This window comes from Saccharomyces paradoxus, chromosome XIII (assembly GCF_002079055.1).
Source record: "Saccharomyces paradoxus chromosome XIII, complete sequence".
NCBI lineage: Eukaryota > Fungi > Ascomycota > Saccharomycetes > Saccharomycetales > Saccharomycetaceae > Saccharomyces > Saccharomyces paradoxus.
This window is the reverse complement of record NC_047499.1, coordinates 738,119-765,552: the sequence shown is the minus strand read 5'-3', so window position 1 is coordinate 765,552 and position 27,434 is coordinate 738,119. Positions and strand designations below refer to the sequence as shown.

General features: G+C 38.5%; 11 protein-coding genes and 2 non-coding genes across 13 annotated transcripts; 8 read left to right on the top strand and 5 right to left on the bottom strand.

Moving 5' to 3' along the window:
* Positions 1–246: 246 nt before the first annotated feature.
* Positions 247–2,004, bottom strand: GAD1 (glutamate decarboxylase GAD1; the record flags this gene model as incomplete). The annotated part of the gene is made up of 1 exon (XM_033912661.1): positions 247–2,004. The coding sequence occupies one exon, from the start codon at positions 2,002–2,004 to the stop codon at positions 247–249; it is 1,758 nt and encodes a 585-aa protein (XP_033768552.1).
* A 2,541-nt stretch (positions 2,005–4,545) lies between these two features.
* On the top strand, positions 4,546–4,618 carry SPAR_Mtrna19A. The gene has a single exon. It is a non-coding gene; the product is annotated as a tRNA-Ala (tRNA).
* Positions 4,619–4,962: 344 nt separating this feature from the next.
* RKR1 (ubiquitin-protein ligase RKR1) lies at positions 4,963–9,648 on the top strand (the record flags this gene model as incomplete). The annotated part of the gene is made up of 1 exon (XM_033912660.1): positions 4,963–9,648. One exon carries the CDS (start codon positions 4,963–4,965, stop codon positions 9,646–9,648), a length of 4,686 nt encoding a protein of 1,561 aa, XP_033768551.1.
* Positions 9,649–11,090: 1,442 nt separating this feature from the next.
* Positions 11,091–13,175, bottom strand: FAA4 (long-chain fatty acid-CoA ligase FAA4; the record flags this gene model as incomplete). Its single annotated transcript, XM_033912659.1, has 1 exon — positions 11,091–13,175. The coding sequence occupies one exon, from the start codon at positions 13,173–13,175 to the stop codon at positions 11,091–11,093; it is 2,085 nt and encodes a 694-aa protein (XP_033768550.1).
* Positions 13,176–14,168: 993 nt separating this feature from the next.
* Positions 14,169–14,483, top strand: COA6 (Coa6p; the record flags this gene model as incomplete). The annotated part of the gene is made up of 1 exon (XM_033912658.1): positions 14,169–14,483. The coding sequence occupies one exon, from the start codon at positions 14,169–14,171 to the stop codon at positions 14,481–14,483; it is 315 nt and encodes a 104-aa protein (XP_033768549.1).
* Positions 14,484–14,664: 181 nt separating this feature from the next.
* SPAR_M03610 (uncharacterized protein) lies at positions 14,665–15,723 on the bottom strand (the record flags this gene model as incomplete). The annotated part of the gene is made up of 1 exon (XM_033912657.1): positions 14,665–15,723. One exon carries the CDS (start codon positions 15,721–15,723, stop codon positions 14,665–14,667), a length of 1,059 nt encoding a protein of 352 aa, XP_033768548.1.
* A 1,050-nt stretch (positions 15,724–16,773) lies between these two features.
* On the top strand, positions 16,774–18,102 carry ZRC1 (Zn(2+) transporter ZRC1; the record flags this gene model as incomplete). Its single annotated transcript, XM_033912656.1, has 1 exon — positions 16,774–18,102. The coding sequence occupies one exon, from the start codon at positions 16,774–16,776 to the stop codon at positions 18,100–18,102; it is 1,329 nt and encodes a 442-aa protein (XP_033768547.1).
* Positions 18,103–19,212: 1,110 nt separating this feature from the next.
* Positions 19,213–19,761, top strand: RPL20A (60S ribosomal protein eL20; the record flags this gene model as incomplete). The annotated part of the gene is made up of 1 exon (XM_033912655.1): positions 19,213–19,761. The coding sequence occupies one exon, from the start codon at positions 19,213–19,215 to the stop codon at positions 19,759–19,761; it is 549 nt and encodes a 182-aa protein (XP_033768546.1).
* Positions 19,762–20,073: 312 nt separating this feature from the next.
* YHM2 (Yhm2p) lies at positions 20,074–21,018 on the bottom strand (the record flags this gene model as incomplete). The annotated part of the gene is made up of 1 exon (XM_033912654.1): positions 20,074–21,018. The coding sequence occupies one exon, from the start codon at positions 21,016–21,018 to the stop codon at positions 20,074–20,076; it is 945 nt and encodes a 314-aa protein (XP_033768545.1).
* A 727-nt stretch (positions 21,019–21,745) lies between these two features.
* On the top strand, positions 21,746–23,065 carry CUS1 (U2 snRNP complex subunit CUS1; the record flags this gene model as incomplete). The annotated part of the gene is made up of 1 exon (XM_033912653.1): positions 21,746–23,065. One exon carries the CDS (start codon positions 21,746–21,748, stop codon positions 23,063–23,065), a length of 1,320 nt encoding a protein of 439 aa, XP_033768544.1.
* A 246-nt stretch (positions 23,066–23,311) lies between these two features.
* On the top strand, positions 23,312–24,727 carry RNT1 (ribonuclease III; the record flags this gene model as incomplete). Its single annotated transcript, XM_033912652.1, has 1 exon — positions 23,312–24,727. One exon carries the CDS (start codon positions 23,312–23,314, stop codon positions 24,725–24,727), a length of 1,416 nt encoding a protein of 471 aa, XP_033768543.1.
* A 777-nt stretch (positions 24,728–25,504) lies between these two features.
* Positions 25,505–25,576, top strand: SPAR_Mtrna18R. Its single transcript has one exon. It is a non-coding gene; the product is annotated as a tRNA-Arg (tRNA).
* A 164-nt stretch (positions 25,577–25,740) lies between these two features.
* Positions 25,741–27,117, bottom strand: DFG5 (putative mannan endo-1,6-alpha-mannosidase; the record flags this gene model as incomplete). The annotated part of the gene is made up of 1 exon (XM_033912651.1): positions 25,741–27,117. The coding sequence occupies one exon, from the start codon at positions 27,115–27,117 to the stop codon at positions 25,741–25,743; it is 1,377 nt and encodes a 458-aa protein (XP_033768542.1).
* Positions 27,118–27,434: the final 317 nt, after the last annotated feature.

Here is a 27,434-nt window from a genome sequence, read left to right as displayed (position 1 = left end):
ACCTACTCCTACATACTTCTTCTATCCCTTTCCAAGCCGTATTTCTCGTCGTCGTCCCTTTAGTCATCTTCCCTTAATTATTTTGCCAACGCCTTAAAGGCCTGAAAAAGAAAGAAAAAGGCAGTAAAGAAAAAAAGACAGCCTGTGCCCTTATGCATCCTACCTAAATAGCACTGCTACCTGAAAAAAAAACAACATAAGTACATACATAAAAGGGGGTGATACATTATTCGGGTGATTTTCAGCTCAACATGTACCTCTATAGTTTCTCGTCGTTGTTTCCTTTAGCCTATTTTTCTTTTCAATTTCATCCGGCGTTGGGATGTCATCTTGTGGGGATGCCAATGCCAACAACATTTCGTAGATAAACGAACTCTTGCGCTCTGGAGTTTGTTCAGAAGCGAGTTCTACATGATGACAGACCTTTTCGTAACTATGAATCAACTTTGTCAAAATATTCTCGATGTCAACAATTAACAACTGTGCTAAATCCAACTTCATCTCTGATCGGAAAACCACTCTTAATACCTCCTTCTGATCGGACCCATCTGTGGCCTTTGGTAATGGATAATTTGGTATTATCCAACCTCTGCCTCTTAGCAACGAGGATAGAATCGCCTGTGGCACTTCCGGATATTCTTCATGGAACGTTTTGGATAGTTTGAAGGCTACTAGCGGTACGCCCGGTTTGTACGCCTGAGGATGTTCCCAGTAATCTTTAATTGATTTTGGGGCGGAATCATTCTCAATGCTTTCGTGGATACTGCTGACAATCTCGAAACATCCAGGCAATTTTGCTGAATTTAGCAGTTCGAAAGAAAATGCTCTTGCCACAAACAAAGAATTCTGGAATTGCGTTCTGTATCCTGAATGACCAAGAGAGACAAAATTGAAATATTGATGGACCACTTGGAATCCGGGTCTTGAAAAATTCAAACCGAAAGTTTCCTCTACGCCGCCAAGGTACTTTAGCTTGAACCTCAATTCATCAGCCAAAAGGGATTCATCTCTCCATAGTACCCAACCCAGACCGGGTGTGGTTAGCCCAAACTTATGACCGCTGGTGTTCATACTAACCACACGTGGATGGTTGAACCCCCAACGCTCCATACCATAGGCTTTCATGTGCTCTTCTTCAAATCCAAATGGAATAATAAACCCACCTGAGGCACCGTCTGCATGAATTGGAATATCAGTGTTACTCCAATCGGGATGCTTGGCCTCAATTTGGGACAAAACATCAGCAACTTTCTCTACATTTTCCAAGTGACCAGTATAGGTGGTCCCTAAAATTACGAAACAGCCAATAGTGTTCTCATCTACATAGTCCCATAGGGACTCTGGGTCAAGCATATGATGGCTTTTGTGAGATACCGGAATTAATCTGCATTCCACCTCAAAATATCTTGTAAATTTCTCCAGTGCCACTTGGCACGCAGAAGACATTATAATGTTTGGCTTGGAAGCATCTTTACCAGCATTCTTCATTCTGTGTTCCCATCTTTTTTTCATGGCGAGCCCCCCCAGCATGATTGCCTCACTGGAACCTGTGGTGGCACAACCGATTGGTTCTTCATCAGGGTTTGCATGCCATAATTGGGCTAGCATAGAAATACAACGCTGGGTTAGCTCAATTAATTGCGGATATTCATCATTATCAGCCAAATTCTTGGTCAAATTCTCGTCGATCAATTTCCTTGCCTGATCAGTTGTAAAGGTGTTCACGAAACTGGCAAGGTTCAGGTGTGGATTACCATCAAGTGTCAATTCATTATGAATCAATTGATAAGACAAATCAGCAGGCAACCCTTTTTTGGGAACTGAATACTTATTAGCCATACCCTGTGATGCAGTGTCAGCCGTATTTGTCGATCCTTGATGACCACTTTGGATGGCAGATTTTTGAACGTTTTTAGAGAGCAATTGAAAACCTGCAAGGTCGTGGACGACCTTCCCAGCGATACTCTCGAAGTTCTTTTGTTTAGAACTGTGTCTGTGTAGCATTATTACTTGATTTGTTCAGCCTTGATTGAAAAGGGCGATATACGATGTCTTATAATCTCCTAGCAGAACCAGAGGGGAGTATTATTGAGCGTGCATTCCCGTTTAGATGCCATTTATGTTCTCTTATATACGCGTGTATGTTGCATGACTTTGCATAATCCCCTTTTTCTGGTGTGCCGCACCGGAACTATCCCTTTTCCTTATAGAGTTCAACTTGACTGTTAAGGGTGAAAAAAATGAAGAATTATTGATTCACTTTTATGAATTCAAAAAACCTTCAAATATGCCCATCTACGTGGTATTTTATGCGCTGCTGTTATAAGCGATATATGAAAGCTTCGCTTTTGCTCTTGATTTGTACAATTTACTAGTGTTTATCTAAAAAAGCAACTGGCATGAATTTGAATAACCCGTATTGTAGTCTTTCTGTACTTTCGCAAGTTATACAACCTGCTGTCATGGATGTAATGACCTAATTATTCGAGGTAGTGTCAAGAGGCAATAAGCGTTGTATGGGCATCAGTGCTCAGCATTGCAAGAAAAGTACACTATCCCAAACGAAGCTGATCACCACTGTTATATGTAAAAGGACAAGTCTAAAAAGCAACCTTTGTAATAAAAACTATCTGACAAAGTAGCTACATACATAGGAAGTCAGTAATTGATTCATAAAAGGTTCAAAATACTATCCGGTAGCCTTGATTTAAGTATTCATATTGGTAACTATAATGGTCGATGCGCACTGACCCAGAAACAGTATACAACCGCTGGGTTAGTTGTTGGGCATCGTCGAATCTTGAGAACTCGTTTGCAACGAACTGTCCGAAATGGACAGGACTAGAACCGATGAATAAGCCAGAAGGGCACTGACGTGTCGCAGATGAGTACTAAGGATTGTATTGGTATCATATTAGGTGCACTTACGACGGGAACAATAGCGATAGCGTGTTTTACTGGTACGACCGAGATATTATGGGAGTCTCTGGATGAACGCCGCAATCTGACAAGAAAGAAGATCAGTCAGTAACAATGGCTGACCTTATTATCGACCCAGGTGTAGCTTAAGTGAAGCATACAGTCCTGTCAAACTTTCTAAGAGTTAAGCGTGCATAATATCATAGGCAGTTCAGTAATAGCAGTATCTTTTGTTTGATAATATGCAAACTGTCCTGTCTGACTGCGCAGTTGTGTTGAATAACGGGTGATGGAAAGTGACGGCCGGCTACATATGTGTTAAAATAACCGACTAAGACTAATACTACAGCCAGATTATGTTGGGGATACTGTTGCTGACAAGACGGCTGAGTACAGGTAGGCAGATTGGCCCCAGAAGGTTCTGCTTATCATTCAGTACCAATAGCAGTATTTCATCTAAGAACTTGGTATTTGAATCCTTCCGGTGATATTGATACTAAGTACTTCATCTTCTTATTTCGTGCAACATAGGAGGATAATTGATAAATGCAACAAGCGTGAGAAATAGGTGAATTTTCAGATAATTGTGTGGATTCCATTTCTATAAAAACTATTATCAGGTACACGGGATACACTAGAAGCCATCCTCGAGGATATAGGAATTCAAAAAAGGAAATCGATAATTCTGCACAATAACACTACTCTTTATTATTTTGCTTTATAAGATTTACTCATTGATCCTATTAAATTGTCAATTCTCGGACTTCGGCTTCCACCGGAATTAACAGCTGTTTCTCAAGGTTTAGGTCATCTCCGTAAGCCGTATAAGATAATATACCATTGATATGAGTACTACGCAATAGATGGTAGTTGATTCTCATTTCAACACAAGAATTGGTTTCATAAACGTTCAATTGAGCACTTGTGATAATCTATTCAGTAAAACCGCCGTCACTTATATTCAATTGAAAAACAACATTAACATGTCACGTAGCGAACTTGCTTATCCAAGTGTTAAAGGAACTTCAGATCTAAACTTAAACTTGTTTTTCTTCTATTTCTATATATCACATCTTGGATTGTAGTTTCCTAGAGTGCTAGTATTTATATAGGTTGGTTTAATACTGTTTGAGACAATGTGTCTTCGGTCGTTTCGGACGTAATTGACGATGACCCTTTTAAGTAATCGCTAGCGTTTCATCTGCGACATAGTTGTTACAATCAACGTGTGTTATCCAGTTTTAACCAGGACATAACTGTTGTATTACGGGCTCGAGTAATACCGGATGTCTTGACAATCCTAAAGTCGTTTAGGAGAGTAACTTGTTGTCAGACTTATTATTATCGTGATTCACAGAATGTTACTTATCCTATATAATCTATATAAGATCTGAATCTAACTAAAGGGTGGAAGCGCGGAATCTCGGATCTAAACTAATTGTTCAGGTATTTATACGTTTGGTTGGTTTGGTTCATCTTAAGCAAGCAGGTTGTCTAGTATACTCAATCTTGTCTGTTTTGGAACTATTGTTTCGTACGTGTTTCATACATGTTTTATGTCTAGGTTGGTAAATCTAGTAATGCTGAGGTATCCCATCTTGAGATGAAACAAATAATAACAAAAACGGGCGTGTGGCGTAGTCGGTAGCGCGCTCCCTTAGCATGGGAGAGGTCTCCGGTTCGATTCCGGACTCGTCCATTTTTTTGTTTATTGGTATGACTAATGCTATTTTGTTCAATTTTTTAGCTAAACAGTAACAAGTTTCACTATGTTCTTTAAATTTTAAGTGCCTCATACCCGCTGACCTAGTTAAACACTTGCTTTTTATATTTGTTAATTGCGTACCATTCAAGTCAACCCAAATTGGGACCACAGCAGGGAAAATTGAAAAATACCGATGAAGCGGAAAAAACGTCATAAGAAAAATTCAAATGTTGTAACTTGACATGGCTTCTTTCAACATGTACTATTTTGAAGAAGTGTTTTCCAATAGGTCAAGTCTGCTAAACCGTTAAAAAGTTGAAGGCAATAATTGGTTCTTAATGTCATTTGGTGGAATTAACACATTTCAGCAGTATAACACAGATTTAGGGCTCGGCCATAATGGTGTTAGAATATCCTTAAACTACTTTGATGGCTCACCGGATCCAAGCTTTTTGAACTCTTTGTACTCGAACGAATTGAAACTTATTTTCAAATCCCTTTTGAAAAGAGATGAAACTACAAAAGAGAAGGCCTTAATGGATCTTTCCAATTTGATAACCGACTTTGACCAGAATGAGTACTTTTTCAATGACATTTTCCTTCTTTGTTGGTCGCAAATATATGCCAAACTGGTAATTAGTGATTACAAGGTTATCAGACTGCAGTCTCATCAAATTACTATAATGCTTGTCAAAAGTCTTAAGAAAAAAATATCAAAATTTTTGAAGGATTTCATACCTTTGATACTTCTCGGTACGTGCGAACTCGATCATAGTGTGGCCAAGCCTTGTTTCAATGAATTAGCGGAATGTTTCAACAAAGATCCAGCAAAAATCAATGCTTTATGGTCTGTTTTTGAAGAACAGCTATTGGATTTAGTAAAGGAGATTGTTGTAAACGAAAATGAAGATACCATTTCCAATGAACGTTACTCCAGTAAAGAAGAATCTGAATTTAGGTACCACAGAGTTATAGCAAGTGCGGTATTGCTTCTGATTAAACTTTTTGTTCATAACAAAGACATCTCTGAATGTAAATCTTGTATCAACGAAATTCTTTCTGATGAGTCAATCTGGAAATTACTGAACTTAAAAAGTGGCCAAAATACAAATACCTACGAAACCGTTCTTCAATTGATTAATGTTCTTTATACAAGTGGTTACATGCCTTCTCACAAAGATATAATGAAGTTAGCAGTGAAGAAATTACTGAAATCGCTGGCACATGTCACGTCAAAGAATATTCTAAAAGCAAGTCCTGTTTTCCCACCAATATTAAACCTTTTAGCCACTCTAGATGACTATAGAGACGGGAAAATATGGGCATATGATAAATCTTCTAAAGAAAAACTAATCGGATTTTTGTCCATTTCCTGTACTTCACCATCACCAGGGTTTTTCAAGGGCATGTTTGCGTTGTACAGCTCAACCAATAGGCACGGTTTTCTTGATTATGATCTTGAATGGCTTCCAATTTGGCAAAAATCAATACAAAAACTGAATGAAAAGGCCTTTTCTGGAAGGAATAGTGCTGAGGTTCTCAATGAGTTTTGGACGAATTTCTTGAAGTTTGCTGAGGATTCTTCAGAAGAAAAAGTGAAAGGAATAGTGGAAGCTGAAATTTTAAACACTCTTTCCAGCGGGAGATCTTTAACCGAATTCACGAAATTGAATCACACTCTTGGTGGTGTCCTTCCACCCGATAAGTGGGAAAGAGAGATTGAAGATTACTTCACTTCAGATGATGACACAAGGAAAAGGAAGGTATGTTTCGAAAGGAATCTTTTTGCTCTATTGGTAACTGCCCCCAATAACGAATCCGCGATTAATTCCTTGTTCGATTTTTTTGTGCAATTGGTCGAAACAGATCCCTCAAATGTTTTCAACAGATACAATGGTGTATATGAAGCTCTCAATTACTTTTTAGATTCCAAAATGATTTTTCTGAATGAGAAGATAGGGAAACTTATATACAAAGTTCCAACATTGGTTCAAGAATCAACGTATCAAAACTTTGCTGGTATCATAACACATTATTCGAATTCCACCTTTTTCAAGATGAATGACGATGCAATTTCTTCGTTAGAAAATTTCTTTATCGTTGCATTTTCTTTTAGCGTACCAAAAGCATCAATTTTAGACACAATGAATGAGTTGGACAATGACGTTTATCAACAATTATTGAAATCAGATTCTTTCGAGTTAGATTTGTACATCGAAGATTATTTTAAAAATTATAAGTTTGACGACAGTGGCGAGTTATTTAAAGGTAAAAATAAAATTTTAAATCAAAAAACTATCGTCACACTTTACCAAAGCGCAGTTGCCAATGACCAGATTGAACGGTTTTGTGCAGTTTTATCTAAATTAGATAAAACTTTTTTTTCAACGTTGTTACTAAATACCGACTTCCTTTCCTGCGTATTGTATGAGGTTTCAGAAGACACTGATGAAGAACTATTTAAGTTGTCGTTACAGTCGGCTAGAGAGAATCCTAAGATTGCAGATAAGTTGGCTCAAATTATTCTACAACATGCTCAGGTTTATTTTAGCCCTTCAACAAAAGAAAAGTATGTCAAGCACGCTGTGGAGCTAGTTAATAACTGCGACGATACTTCTCCAATTTTTTTCCCCACCGATGCAATCAGAGTTTTTGCCAGGTATATGCCAACGATTGATCACAGGTCATCCTTGGTGAGCAGCTTAGGTACTAACACGCATTTACTCGTTACAGACGATAAGCCCATTAATTTAACAAGTATGCAAAAACTGATTAGGTATGCTCTATTCTTAGATTCATTGCTCGAAGCTCTGCCAGACCACATCAATAGCTGTATTGTTGCATTTATAACGGTAGTTTCCGAGCTAGTCACTGACTATAACTGTCTTTCGGAGGAACCGAATGATCTTTACTATGATTTTGGGTATACATTTTTTAAACATGGCAAGGTTGATTTCAATTTTTCCGATATTGTTGAAAGCATCATCCATCCTGCCTATGGTGGCGATGCTTTATTTACTGTTGATATTGCTGAAGGTAATTATGTTTACTTTTTTTATTATTCAAGAGTATTATATAAGGTTTTATTGAACGGCATTGATACGGTCTCATCTGCCACATTAAATGGGCTATTAGCATTGGTTGAAAGTCATGTAACTAAAACTGTGAAGAATCACAAATCTACTGATAAAGATTACCTGCTATGTGCTATATTACTTTTGGTGTTTAACAGATCCAACTCTAAAGATGAGATGACCAAATTAAGAACATTACTGGCGTCTCAATTGATTGGGATTAGAGAAGTGGAACTTGTCGATCGTGAATTCAAATCATTAGTTCTTTTGAATATTCTGCTGGATATCCCAGAGGCAGATAAACAGTTTGTTCCTATAGCGCCACAGAGATTGAACATGATATTCCGTTCAATACTGAAATGGTTAGATAGTGATCTTGCCTATGAGCCTAGTTTTAGCATTGCTAGATTGTTACTACTGGAATTTTTTACCAAACTGATGAGGTTTGAAGGTGTCAGAGATTTGGGCTTAACAGCTTTTGAACTCTCAGAAAGGTTGTTGGCAGATTCTCTATCGATGTGTCAACTCGACGATACTTCATTTTTACTAGAACTCCGCTCTTCCTGTTTGAATTTATATGAAACATTGTCGCTTGGTGTTTCCAAAAATGGTAAAGAAATCTCAGAATATAGCGATGAAATTCATGAGAATTTAATTGAAATGATTTTTTTAAACTTCAATCAAGAAAGAAACAATCAAGTGTCTACATTATTCTACCAGAAATTGTACAAGGCCATTTCTTCAATGGAACTTAAAAATTTAGAACCGCAATACAAAAGAATATTCGACGCTGTATTAAATGACAAGGACATCGGTCGCAATATTAATCAATCAAGGCTATTAACAACTTTTTTGAGTTCTTTGGTCGTGAGAACGCAACAGGATATTATAATTGAGTACGAGCTGAAGGTTCAAAAACAAGCTGGTTCAGATGAAGATGGTAGTGCATCTAATAATAGTGTAAACTCCAAATTTAAACTACCTCAAGAATTGTTACGAAAAGTTGCTAATGGGGTGCCAAAGGAATACCTTGAATATGAGGATAAAAACTCATTTATCAAATACCTGTGGTATTGGCATTTGATACTGATGTATTTCAAAGATACGTCTTATAATATGAGACAATTATTTATTGAACAATTAAAGGAAGCCGGTTTAATCAATAAAATGTTTGATTTTATTACGGATCAAATAGATTTACGAGATAATGACTTTTGGAAACAGGTTGACACTAATGAGATCTCACGGTATGACATCGTCGGAAATAATTTCTCTCCTTATAAAGAGGACATATTTGAAGAATGTAAAAAACTGTTGGGTCATACACTTTACCAATTATTTAATAATGTTGGTTCTTTGACGAGTATTTGGTGGTTAAATATAAAAGATAGGTCATTACAAAATGATATTGAAAAGTTCGTCTCACAGTTCATCTCACCAATTTTGATCAAAAATGAATTCGACGATATCAATTCTAAGATGGACCGCCTAACGTCTAGTGATGATGCGTTGACTATTAAATTAAACAATATTACTAATGAAGTGAAGGCAAGCTATTTAATTGATGAGCAAAAGTTGGAAATCTCCTTTAAACTACCAAAGAACTACCCGTTAACAAATATTCAAGTTAATGGTGTCTCTAGAGTTGGTATAAGTGAACAAAAATGGAAACAGTGGATAATGTCTACACAACATGTAATTACAGGCATGAATGGATCCGTTTTGGATTCTTTGGAGTTGTTTACTAAAAATGTCCACTTACAATTTTCTGGCTTCGAAGAATGTGCCATATGTTATTCTATACTACATGCCGTGGATAGGAAACTGCCTTCAAAGACATGTCCCACTTGTAAAAATAAGTTTCATGGTGCATGTCTTTACAAATGGTTTCGCTCATCGGGTAACAACACATGTCCATTATGCCGTAGTGAGATTCCATTTAGGAGATAAACTATCGCATATAAATTTTATATAGACGTACCACACTTTGTAAGCAAGGCTCTTTTTTATTACCATTGTAACCTAGCCCTATTCCTTGTCAATTCAACCCATCACCCGGATCTTATTGGAGTTTTTTTTTACAGAATTTCAAGATAAAAATCGAGATTGAAAGAGTAACAGTTTCTAGTTCAAGTTTTATCTTCGGTCTTCCTATTACTAGAAGAAAGATAACCATTGATGAAATTCTGTTGAGTGTCCCAATTTTCGGAAAAGAATTGCATAGGCGTTGTTCAATCAAGTCATTTATTGTTTTGTTTCGCTATATTTTCTTTTCAAATTGTCATTCTTTTTCTTCTGTTTTGTTCTCAATTCTTCTTCTGTTTGAGGAAATTTGATTATATTGCATGTCCAGCTATGCGATGCACTTTGTTCATTTTAACTTTGGATATATGCGCCTCGCTATGAACATGTTCATTTTTGTAGTGACCAGATAGGGGATTCCAATAGCATGATGAAGGCTGAGGATTAATTCTAGTGGAGGGATATATTTAGCTCAGACGAGGATGAGAAAAATGGAGTGGAGATTACAAGGAGAGGTAAGAAATAAAAAAGGAACGGATGGGTTTTCTGCTTGGCTGTATAGCATGTTTGAGTTTTTCAGTTGTGTCTATGTTCAAGTTTATGATATGCTGTGGTTGGTTCTGTTGATTTCACACGTTTTACTTCCATATAGTGTGTTGACGGAAACTCCGCGTTAAGGTTTATTATAAGGAAATTTTGAATTTGTTCTTTTTATGTTGTTTTACCCTCTTTGCAATTTTTTCCTTCTTTTTTTATCCTCATCTTTTCTGAATGCATCTATTACACATGCGGTTTTAATTCACTGTTTTTTAATTGCAATGGGAGTTTTCTTTGTGTTGTTGCATGATTGGACGTGGGCAAGGTTTCTATTTTCAAACTTGGTGCACTGTGGTGCAATGCATTGTTGCTTGCAATACATGATGTTGCTTTGGCTAGAGAAGTGGAGGGGGGGAAATACGAAGGAAAGAAAGATAAGAAATCAAAATGGAGCAAGACATTGATTAGATACAATTATGTTATGTGCATATTTGATTACTAGAAGTTGGAGAGATTCGACGGTTTACAGAAGTCATAAATTTAAATATCCCGTTTAATCGCTCATCTATTAAAATTGATAGTAGAATGTAGTTTCATACCCGGGAGAAATTTCATAGTTTTTTTAGATTACACGCTTTGTAATATCAATCTTGTCTTGCTGAAATGAAACTGAAACATGTTTGTATGTAATGTTATTAATTATTAACTGTATCTATGGAAGAGAAAACTATGTATTGTGCAAGTAGTTCAAGTGTTCGCAAATTAATGCTTTTTAAAAATGAAAAGTTGTGTTTATGAAGGGCAGGAACAAAAAGTAAGAACTATAACTCCCCTTAAGTGTTTTCTTTGTAAACTCTTTCCACATCTGGCTTGACAGCGGCTAAAATATCTCTTCTCTTTAATTTTTGGGCGGATGTAACAAGCCCGTTTTCTGGAGTCCATTCTTCCTCGAAGAAAACAATACCACATAATAATTCAATACCATTTAGGCCTTGGGATTTGGCAGTTGACAGCATATCTTTGCAAACGGCATCTTGCAGCTTTTTTTCATGGATATAGCTTTCGACATCTTCACCTGGTACCATTATACCTAATTGGATGGCCAGCTTAGACAAAGGTCCCAGGTTAGGAACCACAATGCCGACTGGTTTGACTTTATTTTCATCAGCATAAACACAGATGTTTTGGACATAAGAATTTGATCTGTAAATGGATTCTAATTTTTCCAATGCAATGTATTCACCATTCAAGGTCTTGACCAAGTTCTTTTTTCTGTCAATGATCTTTATTTGTCCTTTGGGGGTCCATTCAGCAATATCACCGGTACGGAACCAGCCATCATCGGTAAAGGCCGCAGCAGTTTCTTCAGGATTCTTATAGTATTCGGAACAGATGGGTGCACCCTTTAAGAGTAACTCACCTTGATTATTCTTTGCAAAATAGCCTAAATCTTCGACATCTACCAATTTAGCAGTAATAGTCCCAACAAGGTCACCCGCAATACCGTAATCAAAATGTTCAGGCACTAAGACACAGGCATTAGCCACACCCTCAGTTAGCCCGTATCCAATGAGCATCGGACACAGGACGTTGGAAAGGAATTTTTGGGCATCTATACTGATTGCAGACCCACCGTTCAGAATAAATCTCAAATTTCCACCAGTGGCTTCTCTGATCCTCTTGAAGATCAACCCACTTAACAAGCCGCTGCATGGTATATTTCTTTCTTTCAAAGCATAGACAGTCCAAAAAATCTTCTGAGACAAACCAGGCAACTCGTTGATCTTAGCCAAGATACCTTTTCTCACTGTTTCCCAAACTGCAGCGACACCCACCATTATCGTAGGTTTAAACTCCATCAGGTCACCTTGGCAATTACGTGTGGAAGTCGGCGTCAAAGTCTTGACAGTGGCGTACCCCAGAACACCATTCCAGTAGAACGCTTCGAATTCAAAGGTCAATTCAAAAATATGAGCCAACGGCAAAAATGCGATGATACGGTCTGTTGGGCCAATCCATCCGATAACACTGTGACCCACACCACCAATACCAGCTACGATGTTGTAATGTGTCAATACCACACCCTTTGGTGTACCAGTTGAACCAGAAGTGTACATGATACAAGCCGGATCTTCCGGCTTTGGGAAATGCAATTCAACCTCGTCTTTGGCCTTTTTACCTATCTCAATAATTTCATCAAAACTGTAGATTTTTATGTCTGGTCTCACTTCTCTGATTTTGTCAACAGCATCCTTGGCAGCTTTGTAAAGCTTACCGTTTTGTCTTTTATCATTAGGATCTATGGGTTCGTTGTGAATGACGAATTTTATGTCCTTGGCGGTTTTCAAAGGAACTGCTAATTTGGACAACAGGTGGTTATCCGTGAAAATGGCGACGGAATCCGTTTCCACCATGGAGTGAATCAAACCGCTTTCACCCAATGTGTCGTATGCGGTGACTACGGGAATACCTTGCGACATGCAACCAAGGAAAGTTTTCATCCATTTATGGGAAGTGGAGGCAAAGATGTGGAATTTATTTTCTCCGTTAGGTTTAACACCAATCTTTATCAGCCCACGCCCAATGTCGTGCATCACGCCAATCATTTCCTCATAGGTCATGGTTATGTAAGGAGTCAGTTCGTAGTACAACCATGTTTTTTCGATGGGCTTATCCTTACCATCGACCCTCTTGACTATGGTTTTTTTCGTTTCGTGTATTTCTATAATATCTCTCCATGCCATACCGTCTCTCTTGCCACCTCTGGTAAAACATTCCAGGGCAAATTCGTACAGTGTGGATGCGGAGGAGTTTATAGGTCTGACCAAAGGCTGGTCTTTGACCTTGATATTTCTTCTTGGAGCGGTTTCGTGCTCATTGGCGGCTTCGCCAACTGCAACGGAATACTGCTCGGTCATTGATTCGTGCTTCTTAGTTTTTCAAGATATATTGGAAAAGAGCAAAGAGAGAAAAAATGTGTTACTAGTGCTAGTTCTTTTGTATTCTCGCTTTTATGTCAACTCAGAGAGGGGTTGCAAACAAAAGAAAAGAATGATCAATTATCGTCTATCTGTTGAGCCTTATCTGAAAGAGGTAGAACAAAAGATGGGCTGTTTTTGTTGGGGTAAAGCGGCGCCGCGAATGTTTTTAATGAGGTGAAAAGAATGCAGAAGAAAAAGAAGAGGGCTAAGAATAGAAAGAACAAGAGGAACGAAGGCCAAGAAATATCCAGAATAGGGAAGCAGATCGCCGACAATCGAGGGTTCTTAATTGATGGGCACATTGTTGGAGCTTATATAAGTTTTTGCAGCTACTTGGCGAAGATGGTTGAGCTGGGCGGTTCGGTTTGTGTTTTTTTTTTCTTCTATGTTACTCATAAATGCGACCTTTTTTGTTGGGAAACGGCACAGGCGCGCAGCCAAAAAGCCAAACAGCGGGTCTCTCTACTTTAAGCGCCCACCGCCAGCAATCAACAAGCGCCCAACACCCTTTACAGGGTTGAGTATAGCGCATCAACAATTGTCTCGGCATCGAACCCGCGGAAGAAGTATCGGCTTGGAATATCTTTTGGTTTATCTGGTATTGTTATCTTGTGTAAATTTTTGCCCCTATGTATTGTGATGTAAGTAGCCTATTGTATTGTCAGGTCCCTGTCCGTTCCTTAGAGGTATATATCGGCACCTGAGCAAATCCAACAAAACCGGGCTCGCCGGCGCGGAAGAAAGTGCGGTTGACGGTAGCAGTGAACAAAGAAACGGACATGTGAAACAGTACTGCGGTGGTAGGTGCTTTTTGTAGAATGGGCGAGAAGACACCCACATAATACATAGATACATAGACAGGTATTACAGTAGCGCTGCGCACAAAAATACACAAACAAACATACACAAGGGAATAGTAGTAATATAGCCATGGGTTTGTTTTCATTTGATGGTGGCAAAAAGGAATCACAACCCCCTAACACCCGTTCGCAGAGGAAACTGTGCTGGGAGTCAAGGGACGCATTCTTCCAGTGTTTAGACAAGGCGAACGTCTTGGATGCAATGGACCCCAAGAACAGCAAGAGTATAAACTCCCAGTGCAAGGCGGAAAATGAAAAATTTGAGGAGAATTGTGCCCACAGTTGGATCAAGTATTTTAAGGAGAAGAGGGTCATCGACTTTAAGAGGGAGGAGGCCATCAAGAGGATCGAGCAGGAAGCTAAACAGAGAGAACAAAACCAGTGAGTTATGGGCTCGCATTAACATATATATTCCTATAAAACGTTTGACAGAAAGGTAATAAGTAAAGGATAATCATGTATATACAAACAGAAATTTTTATGTTTTTTTCTTCGGAATGCGAAAATTCGCATGAGAGTAGTAGTATATATATAACTAAAAGATGAAAAAGGGAAGAACAATAGCACTAAACCTTGGCCGTAACTGTGATAGTCTCATACTTGGTCTCAGTAACTGTGGTGGTGAGACTGTCTAGTGGATTCACTTCCCTCTTGCTTTTAGATGAGCCGGCATCAAACACTTCGATATTGGCCTTGGCGCCGTTTCTGGCAGTGACAACACAGAAGTTTCCACCACCGGCTCCAGAGGAACCACCACCAGAACTTGTCACTTCATTGACCCCATTGGAACTTGGGTCGATTGAGCATGGCAGGCCTTCACACTGAGACTCATCGTCGCAGGTGATTCTAATGCCGAAAGAGGGTTTCACGTTCTTAAACGGACAAGAAGATTCCAGATAGACAGGATTCCAACCGATCTTCACAAACGTGTTCTGATTGTCATCCATGTTGGAGCCCGCTACATATGGGGCCCAGTTACCCTGTGGATTGGCACTACTACCCCACTGGCATGCATCCTCTACGCTTACACCGGGAGCATTCACGTAGTAATGCGACGCTGTGGAGGCCCAGTAGTCCGTACCAGGCACAGCCAACGTTTGCTTCGATCCAGAACCAACTAAAGTTGGGATCAACATGGCTTCATTGCCCGGGAGCACCGTCTGGCAGAATGCAACGTCACCGCTGTTAGCGTTGTTTTTCGCTACGACGGTTCCCTTACCATCATAACAGTAATCTTTATCACTGTTTGGCTTTTGTAAGTTACCGTTAGAATCACAATACAGACCACCGTTCTGACACTTAGGGTAAGAGTACGTGGTGGCCGACGGATCCCACTGCCCCATTAATTGGCCTGGCTTGCACGCGTAAGGGCACCATGAACCGTAGGAACATTCTTGATCGGGACTCATAGCCCATCCAGCATTGGATCCACCTTTTTGCACTGCGACCATTCCATCGTAGTTAGGAAATGTACACGTTCCTCCACGCTTGACATGCTCATGGTGATCTTGATTTGTATTTTCCGTCATTTGGATACCGGGCGATGGCGCGGCGGTCGCCGTGTATACGCCGACGCTCAAAATTGACAGTATAGAATATGGTGTCAGTAATTTGCAAAGTACCATTTTCTTTTAATCTTCGGTTGGGAGTATGCTTACGCTGCTTGGAATATGCTTCGTAAAAGAGGTCTTTAGTTATATTGCTGGACAGAGGGAAGGAAAGATATGAAAGTTGTTCCATTTTTATAGGTGAGAAAGAAGAGAAACTAACTAAAAAGAAATTCAATACCGTTCTTCCACCCACCGATACACTTCCTATGACATCAACTGAGCAATTAAGTAAGATGAAATAGAAAAAGAAAAAGAAAAAGAAAAAGAATAAGTATGAGAGGAAATCAAAAAAAAGAAAAAAATAAGAAAGCCTTGCGGACCCGTTACTAAGCACTACCACCTGAAAAAAAAGAAAGCAGAACAGCTGTGGGAGTGGTAGGTAGGTTTACATATCCAGAAAAAAAAAAGGAAAGATCTTTGCCTCATAAAAAGAAACCAGTCTCGGTCATATAGTTTGCAGATCGGTGCAGGTCCCGAAAGATAAACTTTTGCGTTAAGTTCTGGACTCTTGGTACCTCCGGAGTGCTACACCTTTTTTACTAGGGGAAAAAATCTGGCTAGGTTCAGCCAGACCCTCCTTTCAACGACCCATTTTATCTGCTGAGCCTACTTTCTAGAAGCAAATGAATTTTTTACCACCTTTTCCTCCAGACGCGGCGTAGTGCATTGCTCTTGCCCTACTTGCGCCGGAAAATATATGTCATTCGAACGGAAGTCACAAATGGCAGCTCTTTTCTTCTATTTTTCCTAGTCAACCTTAAAGAAAACAAAACTCTATTTTGTTTTCTTGGCATAAGCCCATACACCCTCTGGAAACCGCATTTTCCTAAAAAAAAAATGCCGTTTTTGTTTTGAAAATTTAACATCCCTCTCTTTCCTTCTTCAGATGGCCTTGAAGGTGAAGAAAGAAGTAGGTGCTGCATCATTTAAAACTTTTCGTAGCAAAGTCATCAGTGCTCAGGGATTCCATAAAAGAGTAATAATATTCAGGTTCTTTAAAAAAAATCTTGGCACAAAAATTTTGCTATTGATAACTGTCAGCCATACCAGGAAACTTATAGAGTCATGATCACCGGTAAAGAATTGAGAATCATCTCTCTTTTGACCTTAGATACGGTTTTTTTCCTATTGGAAATCACCATAGGTTACATGTCACATTCATTAGCCTTGATTGCTGATTCGTTCCATATGTTGAATGATATCATCTCTCTTTTAGTGGCGCTGTGGGCTGTGGATGTGGCCAAAAACAGGGGTCCAGATGCTAAATACACTTATGGATGGAAAAGAGCTGAAATTTTGGGTGCCTTAATCAATGCTGTTTTCCTAATTGCCTTATGTTTTTCAATTATGATTGAAGCTTTACAAAGATTGATTGAACCTCAAGAAATTCAAAACCCAAGGTTGGTTTTGTATGTTGGTGTAGCGGGTTTAGTTTCTAATGTCGTGGGTTTGTTTTTGTTCCACGATCATGGTAGTGACAGTTTGCACTCACATTCTCATGGCTCTGTAGAAAGCGGGAATAACGACTTGGACATAGAGTCTAATGCCACTCATTCCCACTCTCATGCGTCTCTTCCAAACGATAATTTGGCCATCGATGAAGATGCTATTTCAAGCCCTGGGCCTTCAGAACAAATTGGTGAAGTACTGCCACAATCAGTAGTCAACAGACTATCAAATGAAAGTCAGCCGTTACTGAACCACGATGATCATGACCACGACCATGGATCAAAGAAGCCCGGTCATCGTTCTTTAAATATGCACGGTGTCTTTTTGCATGTACTAGGTGATGCTCTGGGTAATATTGGTGTTATTGCAGCTGCTTTGTTTATTTGGAAAACTGAATATTCTTGGAGATATTACTCTGATCCGATCGTTTCCTTAATTATTACCGTTATTATTTTTTCTTCCGCTTTGCCCTTATCGCGTAGAGCTTCAAGAATTTTACTACAGGCTACTCCATCTACAATTTCCGCTGATCAGATCCAAAGAGAGATTTTGGCAGTACCTGGTGTGATTGCAGTCCATGACTTCCACGTCTGGAATTTGACTGAATCAATATACATTGCATCTATCCACGTTCAAATAGACTGCAAACCTGACAAATTCATTAGTTCCGCCAAGTTAATAAGAAAAATTTTCCATCAACACGGTATTCATTCTGCTACTGTTCAACCAGAATTCGTCTCTGGAGATGTCAATGAAGATATTCGTAGAAGATTTTCTATCATAGCTGGTGGTTCACCATCATCATCTCAGGAAGCTTTCGACAGCAATGGAAACACCGAGCACGATAAAAAAAAGCGTTCCCCTACTGCTTATGGTGCTACTACAGCATCGTCCAACTGTATTGTGGACGATGCTGTAAATTGTAACACTTCCAATTGCTTGTAATAAGGACACAACAGCTGAAGCCGTCAGAGCATTTATTCTAAGGTCCCGTGGAGAACAAAACCTATATAATACTTACATTATTTATTCTTAAACATATGGGAAGAAAATAATTTTGATGGTTCTCCCGAACGCAAGAAATATGTTAGTCAATGCATTACACGCTATCCTTTGGCTATAAATCTTCACTGAAAGTAGTACATAATTTACACTCAAAAAAGTTCTTTGCGGTCTTATTTTTTATAGACAGTAAACCCAAACACAACTTTACCCCCATACATCCAGGATAGATTTTTTTCCGCTTTTACTACTTCCTTTGCTGATTTGATTCCCTTTTCTGTCCGCGCAGAAGGAAACAAGTTAGGCTCACTTCGGCGTGGTCCTACAGGCCGGGAACACCGCTTTCCAGTAAGCAATCTCTTCTAATCTCTGTTGCAATTTACGAAATGTCTTGAGACAATTTGCAGTGCGGGTCTATGGCACCTAGCCCAACTCTGAGCCAGGCACCTGCTCACTCCCTTCTGTACCAAAATCTCACCGTGGCAAGGTATCGCCAAATTTCATTTTAAACATTGAGATTGAAGAATTTGGACAATCGTAAGCCAAATATATAGTACCTCAAGTCTTTTAAGGAAAAACAGTGCGGAAAAAGTGAGTAAATACCTACTAGAATATGCCACAAAAAAGGAAGAGTAATGCCACCTGCATCGCAGAACAAGTTTGGAAACGGCTATGAAATGAATGAGCCTACAACGGATAAAGCTTACGCTATTGCAATGGAAATATTTTTACTGAAACTACAATATATGTGTAAATATATATGTGGTACCCCAAGAAAGAAAATAGCCAGTTTTTTTCCTCGGAAAGTAACAAACGACACTAAAGTGTACCAAATTAAGTTAACAGGATCCTTTCATCCAAGAAATAGAATATCAAAAGAAGTTTTCAGATATTTCCGGGTACAACCCTGAAACACCTGAGTTGAAACTTACTTCGTGGACTCCCGAAATTTGTAAAATGCTATATTCTGACTTTGCGAATGACAAAAGCACTCCTCCATAACACCTTCCTTTCGACATATGTCACATAGACTTTATACTAACATTCGAATTCATGATTTTTCATAAATATTTTCTTCTATCAGTGGCTCACTTTAAAGAATACCAAGTTATTGGCCGTCGTTTGCCAACTGAATCTGTTCCAGAACCAAAGTTGTTCAGAATGAGAATCTTTGCCTCAAATGAAGTTATTGCCAAGTCTCGTTACTGGTATTTCTTGCAAAAGTTGCACAAGGTTAAGAAGGCTTCTGGTGAAATTGTCTCCATCAACCAAATCAACGAAGCTCATCCAACCAAGGTCAAGAACTTCGGTGTCTGGGTTAGATACGATTCTAGATCTGGTACTCACAACATGTACAAGGAAATCAGAGATGTCTCTAGAGTCGCTGCCGTTGAAACCTTATACCAAGACATGGCTGCCAGACACAGAGCTAGATTTAGATCCATTCACATCTTGAAGGTTGCTGAAATTGAAAAGACTGCTGACGTCAAGAGACAATACGTCAAGCAATTTTTGACCAAGGACTTGAAATTCCCATTGCCTCACAGAGTCCAAAAATCCACCAAGACTTTCTCCTACAAGAGACCTTCCACTTTCTACTGAACTGTGCATATTTGAATTTTAAGATATAAAATATTTTTCTGATACTTTAATAATTTATTTTTATGTATTATCAATTCTGTAGAATTTAATAATTTCAACATTTCATGAACGGCCGGGAGATAATTGAGTAAGGCTTCTTTAAAAGATCTCTAAGATAATAATATGTGTGCGAGATATGAAAATTGATGGTTGTAGTATAATTATAATAAATATGAGGCAGGTAAGAACCATCTAGTGAATAGCAAAAGTCTCAAAAATGATTGATTTAAGTAATTAATTAGAAAAGAAAAAAAAAATATAGTACAATACACGCTAATGTTTGGCAACTGGGGTTTCACCGGTCATTCTAGCGACAAATTCCTTTGCCATATCACCAAAACCAACCATGAAGACGGTTTGCCAGATACCTAGGCCAATTCTTGGGGTGACACCACGATAAAGACCCTTAAGACCATTTGATTGATAGATGTATTTAAATGTCTTACCAACAGTCAAATTTTTTGGTCTGTTTGGATCTTCTTTCTTAGATTGCATTTCAACTCTAATGACTTCGATTGGCTGATTCCAAGCACTTAAACCACCACCTAAAGCACTGGCACCAATTTTTTCGAATGGATTCAACTTATCGTCCTTATTAGTTTTCCCAGTGATTTTCCTGATACCATCTTCCACTAGTCTGGATAAACCAAAACGAGACCCCCAATTGGTCATTTGTCTAATAGCAACAGCATTAACACCCTTATTAATACCTCTAATACCTTCCTTTTTGTAGATATTCTTGAAGACACTCCAAGAAGATTGTGGGACACCGCCTGCAGAGGCAGATTTATGTCTTGTAATTTCCACCGTCTTCATACAAGTACAGAACCCCATGGTTAAGTAAGCTTGAGTGACACCACCCGTGACACCACCTAGTATACCTGATGCAAAGTTGTTCAACCCCAAACTTTTGAAACGGTACTCAGCTTCAGCAGATACGAACAGTAGTACTGCACCTTTAGTAGAGGCTTCAATCCATGCCCATGGAATCAAACCTTGGTAGTAACCCAAGATACCACCTCTTGACCAGACATGCTTGACAGATTCTAAAAATGTAAAGTTTCTGTTTGCAGCCATTGTGGTCTTAACAACCTCCAGAGGCTGACCTAATGTAGTCACCTCCGACAAGTTTAAACAGGCACCTAATAGAATATTAGAAAACGAGACTGGCTTTTTTTCTATTACGTTTGCTGCAGTAGTATTAGTAGTAGATGACATAGCTATAATGAAGTCGTGCTTTTCCCTAGCTTTATTTGTACAGAAGACTTATATAAAAAGACTGAATCAATACTGTTTTTATCTCAATGAACGTAGATATATATACCGTAAACGGATTGAAACAATGAATTGAGGTTGGCAGTTCCGGACTTTTTGCGAAATTCAAATACCAAATACTTAAAAGATTGTCTTGGTCGGTGTTTTCAAATTTCCGTAGATTTCTCGAGATATATAAATGTTACAAAGGGTAAGATCTATGCAAGAGGTTAATGCATTTTTCTTTTTTTTTTTCTTCAGAGTGCGATATCTTGTCATAAGTTTACACAATGAGACCAAAGAAGCTAAAGCGTGAGTGCAAAAGAAGGGCCCATGTTTGTTGCCCTGTGCCTTTAGCCAATCATCTTTTTTTTTTGCGTGATCTTTATCAATCATGATTCTCTTTCTAATGGAAAAAAGTCATGATCTTCGCGTTATTGCAGCGGAATTTGTCGACTGAACCTAGGTCTTAACAGTGGAAAATGGTAGGTTAGATAATAAAAAAGGAGGGCAGAGGTACAATTAAGCAATCTAATTACGGGAGTATATTGCAAGAGTGGAAACTTTAAAGCATAATAGAAATCTTATACTATCTATTGATATTGACTGCAAAGGTATTGCTAAAGTAGTAAACTACAAGCAGAGCGTTTATCTATAGGTAGAGTATCTGAATATACGAAACTGTGGTGAAATGGCCAGAACCAAAACTAGGAAGCGTTCCGGAAATAAGCAAGCTAAGAATGCATCTGTGGTAAATAATAAGGCTGAAATCGCCGCCATGATTGATGCAAGAAGACTCGAGCAAAACAAGAAGGATGGGGCGGCTTCTAACAAAGGAACAGTGAGTAAGCTAGTGAATGACAAGTTAGAAAAAGAGTTTAAGGATGTATTACAGCGCTTCCAGGTTAAAGAGAATAGCGTCAGGCCGAAAGAAACTGCAGAACATAAAGAAAATAATCATGTCATTACTGCTGAGGAAAAACCTGTTATAAAAATAAAGCATACAATAGAAGAAAACGAATTGGAGGGTGCACCTTTAGACGATATCGAGGAGCATTTGTCGGCGAGAAAACGTAGGAAAACTGAGAAACCTTCACTCTCACAGTTGAAAAGCCAGGTACCGTATCCTCAAATTATAGAATGGTACGATTGCGATGCGAAATATCCAAGCTTGCTAGCCTATATCAAGTGCACAAGAAATGTCATTCCTGTTCCCAACCACTGGCAATCAAAGAAGGAATATCTTTCTGGTCGCTCTTTGTTGGGTAAAAGACCTTTTGAGCTTCCTGACATTATCAAGAAGACGAACATAGAACAAATGAGATCAACTCTTCCGCAAAATAGGCTGGATGCTCAGGACGAAAAATCACTAAAGGAGGCCTCAAGAGCAAGAGTTCAGCCAAAAATGGGCACTTTGGATTTGGATTACAAGAAGTTACACGATGTGTTTTTCAAGATAGGAGCCAACTGGAAACCTGACCATTTGTTATGCTTCGGTGACGTCTATTATGAGAATAGGAATCTTTTCGAAGAAGCGAACTGGAAAAGGATGGTTGATCATAAGAGGCCCGGGATAATTAGCCAAGAACTTCGTACCATCATGAATTTGCCGGAAGGGCAGCTACCACCCTGGTGTATGAAGATGAAAGACATTGGATTGCCTACAGGATATCCTGATCTGAAAATTGCTGGTTTAAATTGGGACATAACGAATTTGAAAGGCGACGTTTATGGGAAAATAATCCCAAATCGCCATTTAAGGTCCAAAAAGCAGGCCAAGAACTATTTTGGCGCACTAATTTCATTTGAAACCCCTGAATTTGAAAGTCCAAAGGAGGATATACAGGCAAATACGGAAAATGGGAGCCACGACGACGAAATCGATGGCGTGGTGGAGCATAAATTAGATCACTTTCAGGAAGACACATCTCAAGTGGCAGACATAGAAGAAAAGATTGAGAAGAATGAAGTAGAAGAATCAGAGAAGCAACTATATACTATATTGAAATAGTTACTAAATATTGCATAAGTACTTCGGTATTAAAATTTTTTATGTATGGTACCATTTCTGATGTGCGATTTTTTTCTCTTTTCATAATGCGGCCCTAAAACATGCTGAAATTTTTCTAGAGCTCATCGCAAAATTTATCCCATGGTCATATTGTCACTAAAATGAGAACGCTGCTCGATCAAAGAGGGGCAAGTAGATGCACATATAGAACAAAGCAAATTGTCGTTTTAACAAGTTTTTCAAAAAATGGGCTCAAAGGTGGCAGGTAAAAAGAAAACCCAGAATGGAAATAAGTTAGGTAACGACAATGGTTCACAACAACGGGAAAATATCAATACAAAGAAGCCTTCGAAAGCCAACCTTAAGATGTCAGATTACGAATATCTTGAAGTCATCCAATTAGAACACGCTGTGACCAAGTTGGTGGAGTCTTACAATAAAATAATCGAACTTTCACCAAATTTGGTAGCTTATAATGAGGCCGTAAACAACCAAGATAGGGTGCCCGTTCAAATACTTCCTTCTCTATCGCGTTATCAATTAAAACTGGCTGCTGAATTGAAAACTTTGCACGATCTTAAAAAAGACCCAATTTTGACAGAAGTTACTGATTATGAAAACGAATTTGATACCGAACAAAAGCAACCCATATTGCGAGAAATCAATAAAGCAGATATGGAAAAGTTAGAGAAGTTAGAACAAATCAGGAGGGAAAAGAAAGACACGATTGACGTAAATGTATATGAAAATTTAAATGAGAAGGAAGACGAAGAAGAGGATGAAGGAGAAGATAGCTACGACCCAACAAAGGCCGGTAATAACATCAAGACGGCGAAATGGCCTCCAAAATTACCAGAAATTCAAGATTTAGCGATCAGGGCCAGAGTGTTCATTCACAAGTCCACCATCAAGGATAAAGTTTACTTGTCTGGGTCAGAAATGATCAACGCGCATAACGAAAGACTAGAGTTCCTTGGCGATTCGATCTTAAATTCCGTTATGACATTAATTATTTATAACAAGTTCCCTGATTACAGCGAGGGCCAGCTATCAACATTAAGGATGAACTTGGTAAGCAACGAACAGATCAAACAATGGTCAATAATGTATAATTTCCATGAGAAACTTAAGACAAATTTTGATTTAAAGGATGAAAATTCCAATTTCCAAAATGGCAAACTAAAACTGTATGCAGACGTGTTTGAGGCTTACATTGGCGGTTTGATGGAAGATGATCCAAGGAATAATTTGCCCAAAATAAGAAAATGGCTAAGAAAGCTTGCCAAACCTGTCATTGAAGAGGCCACTCGTAATCAAGTTGCCTTAGAGAAGACGGATAAACTTGATATGAATGCCAAAAGACAGTTATACTCTTTGATTGGCTATGCTTCATTACGTCTACATTATGTCACTGTAAAAAAACCGACAGCAGTTGATCCGAATTCCATAGTTGAGTGCAGAGTAGGTGATGGTACCGTTTTAGGAATTGGTGTGGGCAGAAACATTAAAATCGCAGGTATTAGAGCGGCGGAAAATGCTCTTCGTGACAAAAAAATGCTAGATTTTTACGCAAAACAAAGAGCTGCCATTCCTAGAAGTGAATCTGTGCTCAAGGACCCCTCACAAAAGAATAAAAAAAGGAAAATTTCAGATTCAAGTTGAAATGTTCCTTTCACACAACCATAATGGAGATTGCATTGATTTTTTTAGCCATATAATTATCGCACATATGACATTCATAATCCATTTATAAAACATTAGAATATTTGATATTTTAAATACAAAGCTAAAGAGCTCGTTCCGAATTATTGGCAATGGATAAACAACCGTTAATGATTAAATTATAGCATTCGTCATAAACTATGCGCCCTAATTATCATCAAGCTAACGGAAAGGTTATGTTGTATCTCAAAATGAGATACCTCAGCATTACTAGATTTACCAACCTAGACATAAAACATGTATGAAACACGTACGAAACAATAGTTCCAAAACAGACAAGATTGTGTTGGAATGAAATTCTAATATCATCTATTTAATAGTATATTATAATATGCGGTGCAAGAGGATGACATAAAGATTGAGAAACAGTCATCCAATCTAATGGAAGCTGAAATGCAAGGATTGATAATGTAATAGGATAATGAATGACAACATATAAAAAGAAAGAAGATAAAATAATAACACTATGTAGAACTATCGATTCCCTTTTGTGGATTCCTATATCCTCGAGGAGAACTTCTAGTATATTCTATATACCTAATATTATAGCCTTTAGTAACAATGGAATCCCAACAATTATCTAATTATTCACATAGTTCTCACTGTGAATCACGTTAATAATAAGTCTGACAACAAGTTACTCTCCTAAACGACTTTAGGATGTCAAGACATCCGGTATTACCCGAGCCCGTAATACAACAAGTTAATATAACACTAGCTCGCGTGGCGTAATGGCAACGCGTCTGACTTCTAATCAGAAGATTATGGGTTCGACCCCCATCGTGAGTGTTTTTCCTAATGTAGCTGAGGAAGGTTTTCTCGCTAAATTTTTTTGTCACTTATTGATCATAATGGGATTATTTATGTAGCACATAAACATTATTACTGAAAGAAAAAGATAAGCCTAAATATTAGAATACAATAAATTTTTATTTGTGCCTTGTTTGCACATTTTAAAACAGCATCCACACAGCGCCACCAATTAGCACACTCAGTATGATTGCTGTGATGATAGCGGCACCAGCGCGATCACCTTTCTTGATGTTTAAATTATTCTGTAGCACATTTGTGGTCGATGAGTTCATACCGGCGTTCGCGTCACCTTTTGACGTACCGCCATTACTTTCCTTATATGGGGCTGGTCTGTCGTGAATTAAAAGATTTTGAATAACTTCTAGTGCACTCATTTGTTCACCTAGTCCATAGTAGCCATCGTTGGTTTCCTTCTGCCAATTCAAACCACACGTATGCCCATCTGTACCACCATCACATGATTTTGCAGCGGCTTCAGCACTTGTTTTTATTAAATCATCAATCGTGTCACTAGTAAAGGGAGCCAGAACACTTGTAAGACCGAGCATACGAGAAAAGATACTTTTGAATGTCCTTTGATCAGTGTTACAGGTGCCATAGTCTTGACAGGCACTTTCATACATGATACTATCTTTGAAAAAATAAGACTTGGCACCATTCAAAATTTTTGTCAAACTAGTCTCCCATTCACCCGTCCCGTTCGTAGCATTATACATGTACGCAAGACCACCAAGCACGATACCATGATTATAGGTCCATTCAATTTTCGTAATATCAGTGCAATTTGTATCAATTTCTGCACCATCAAAGACATTTGCAGTATCGTTAAGAACCACATACCCGACATCCACTAGCCAATCGAAAACCTGTTCAGCAACTTCTAAATATGTAGTATTACCAGTATATCTCCCCAATCTTGCCGCAATTTGGAATAAACATGCATTTGAAACAGTATTTTTATAGTTGTAGCCACTATTCCAAGTGAAAATTTGCCATCTTAAGCCACCACCACAGTGTTCTGAATCCCATCTTGAGTACATGGTGTTGAAAACGGCTTGTACCATTGCCAACCAACCCGGTTTGTCATCACCAGGGTCTGTAAAATTTCTCTCGACAGCACCCATAACAGTAATGCCCCAGATACCTTGGTCATCATTACCCTCAACCATCGTTTGATTCGCCGGAATATAATCGTAGTTAGAACCAGTTTGTGCTAATAGTGCGTCATATAGCAATTCTTGATATGTATCATTCTCACAAAGAAACCAATTTTCCAACATGCCACCGAATGCTTCACCTGCATGCCACCAATAGTATGGTGACTGAAACATCCCAACTGTACCACCGTATCTAGTACCCTCATAGTAATCCAGCATACCGTCTTGAATTAACGCTGTCGCATCACAAATTGATGTTTTGCTTGTAGTATCCAAATCCATGGCATGACTGACTCTGAAGAATGATAGAAACGTAAAGCATATCAATAAGATCATCTTCATAGTATTCTTAACGATCATATATTCGTATTTGATATGGTTTCGGTCTTATTACTTTTGTCCTGTATATAAAACCAAAAAATTAAATGACAGGTAGATCAGAACGAGGAAAAGGACAAAACACACAGTCAATTACTTAATTAGATGTTCGTGAGATAACGATCTTTTGAAGAAATGGGTCCTCCATTAAATCACATTCTATTTTTGGGTTAAAACTCTGTTTCGCTTTACGCAGATTACATTGTTTTTTTTCGGGCGTGGCTCAGATTGAAAAAAAGAAATGAAGTACAATGTAGAGTTACGGTTATTGCATTAGAAGCAGAATAACTTGAAAGTGG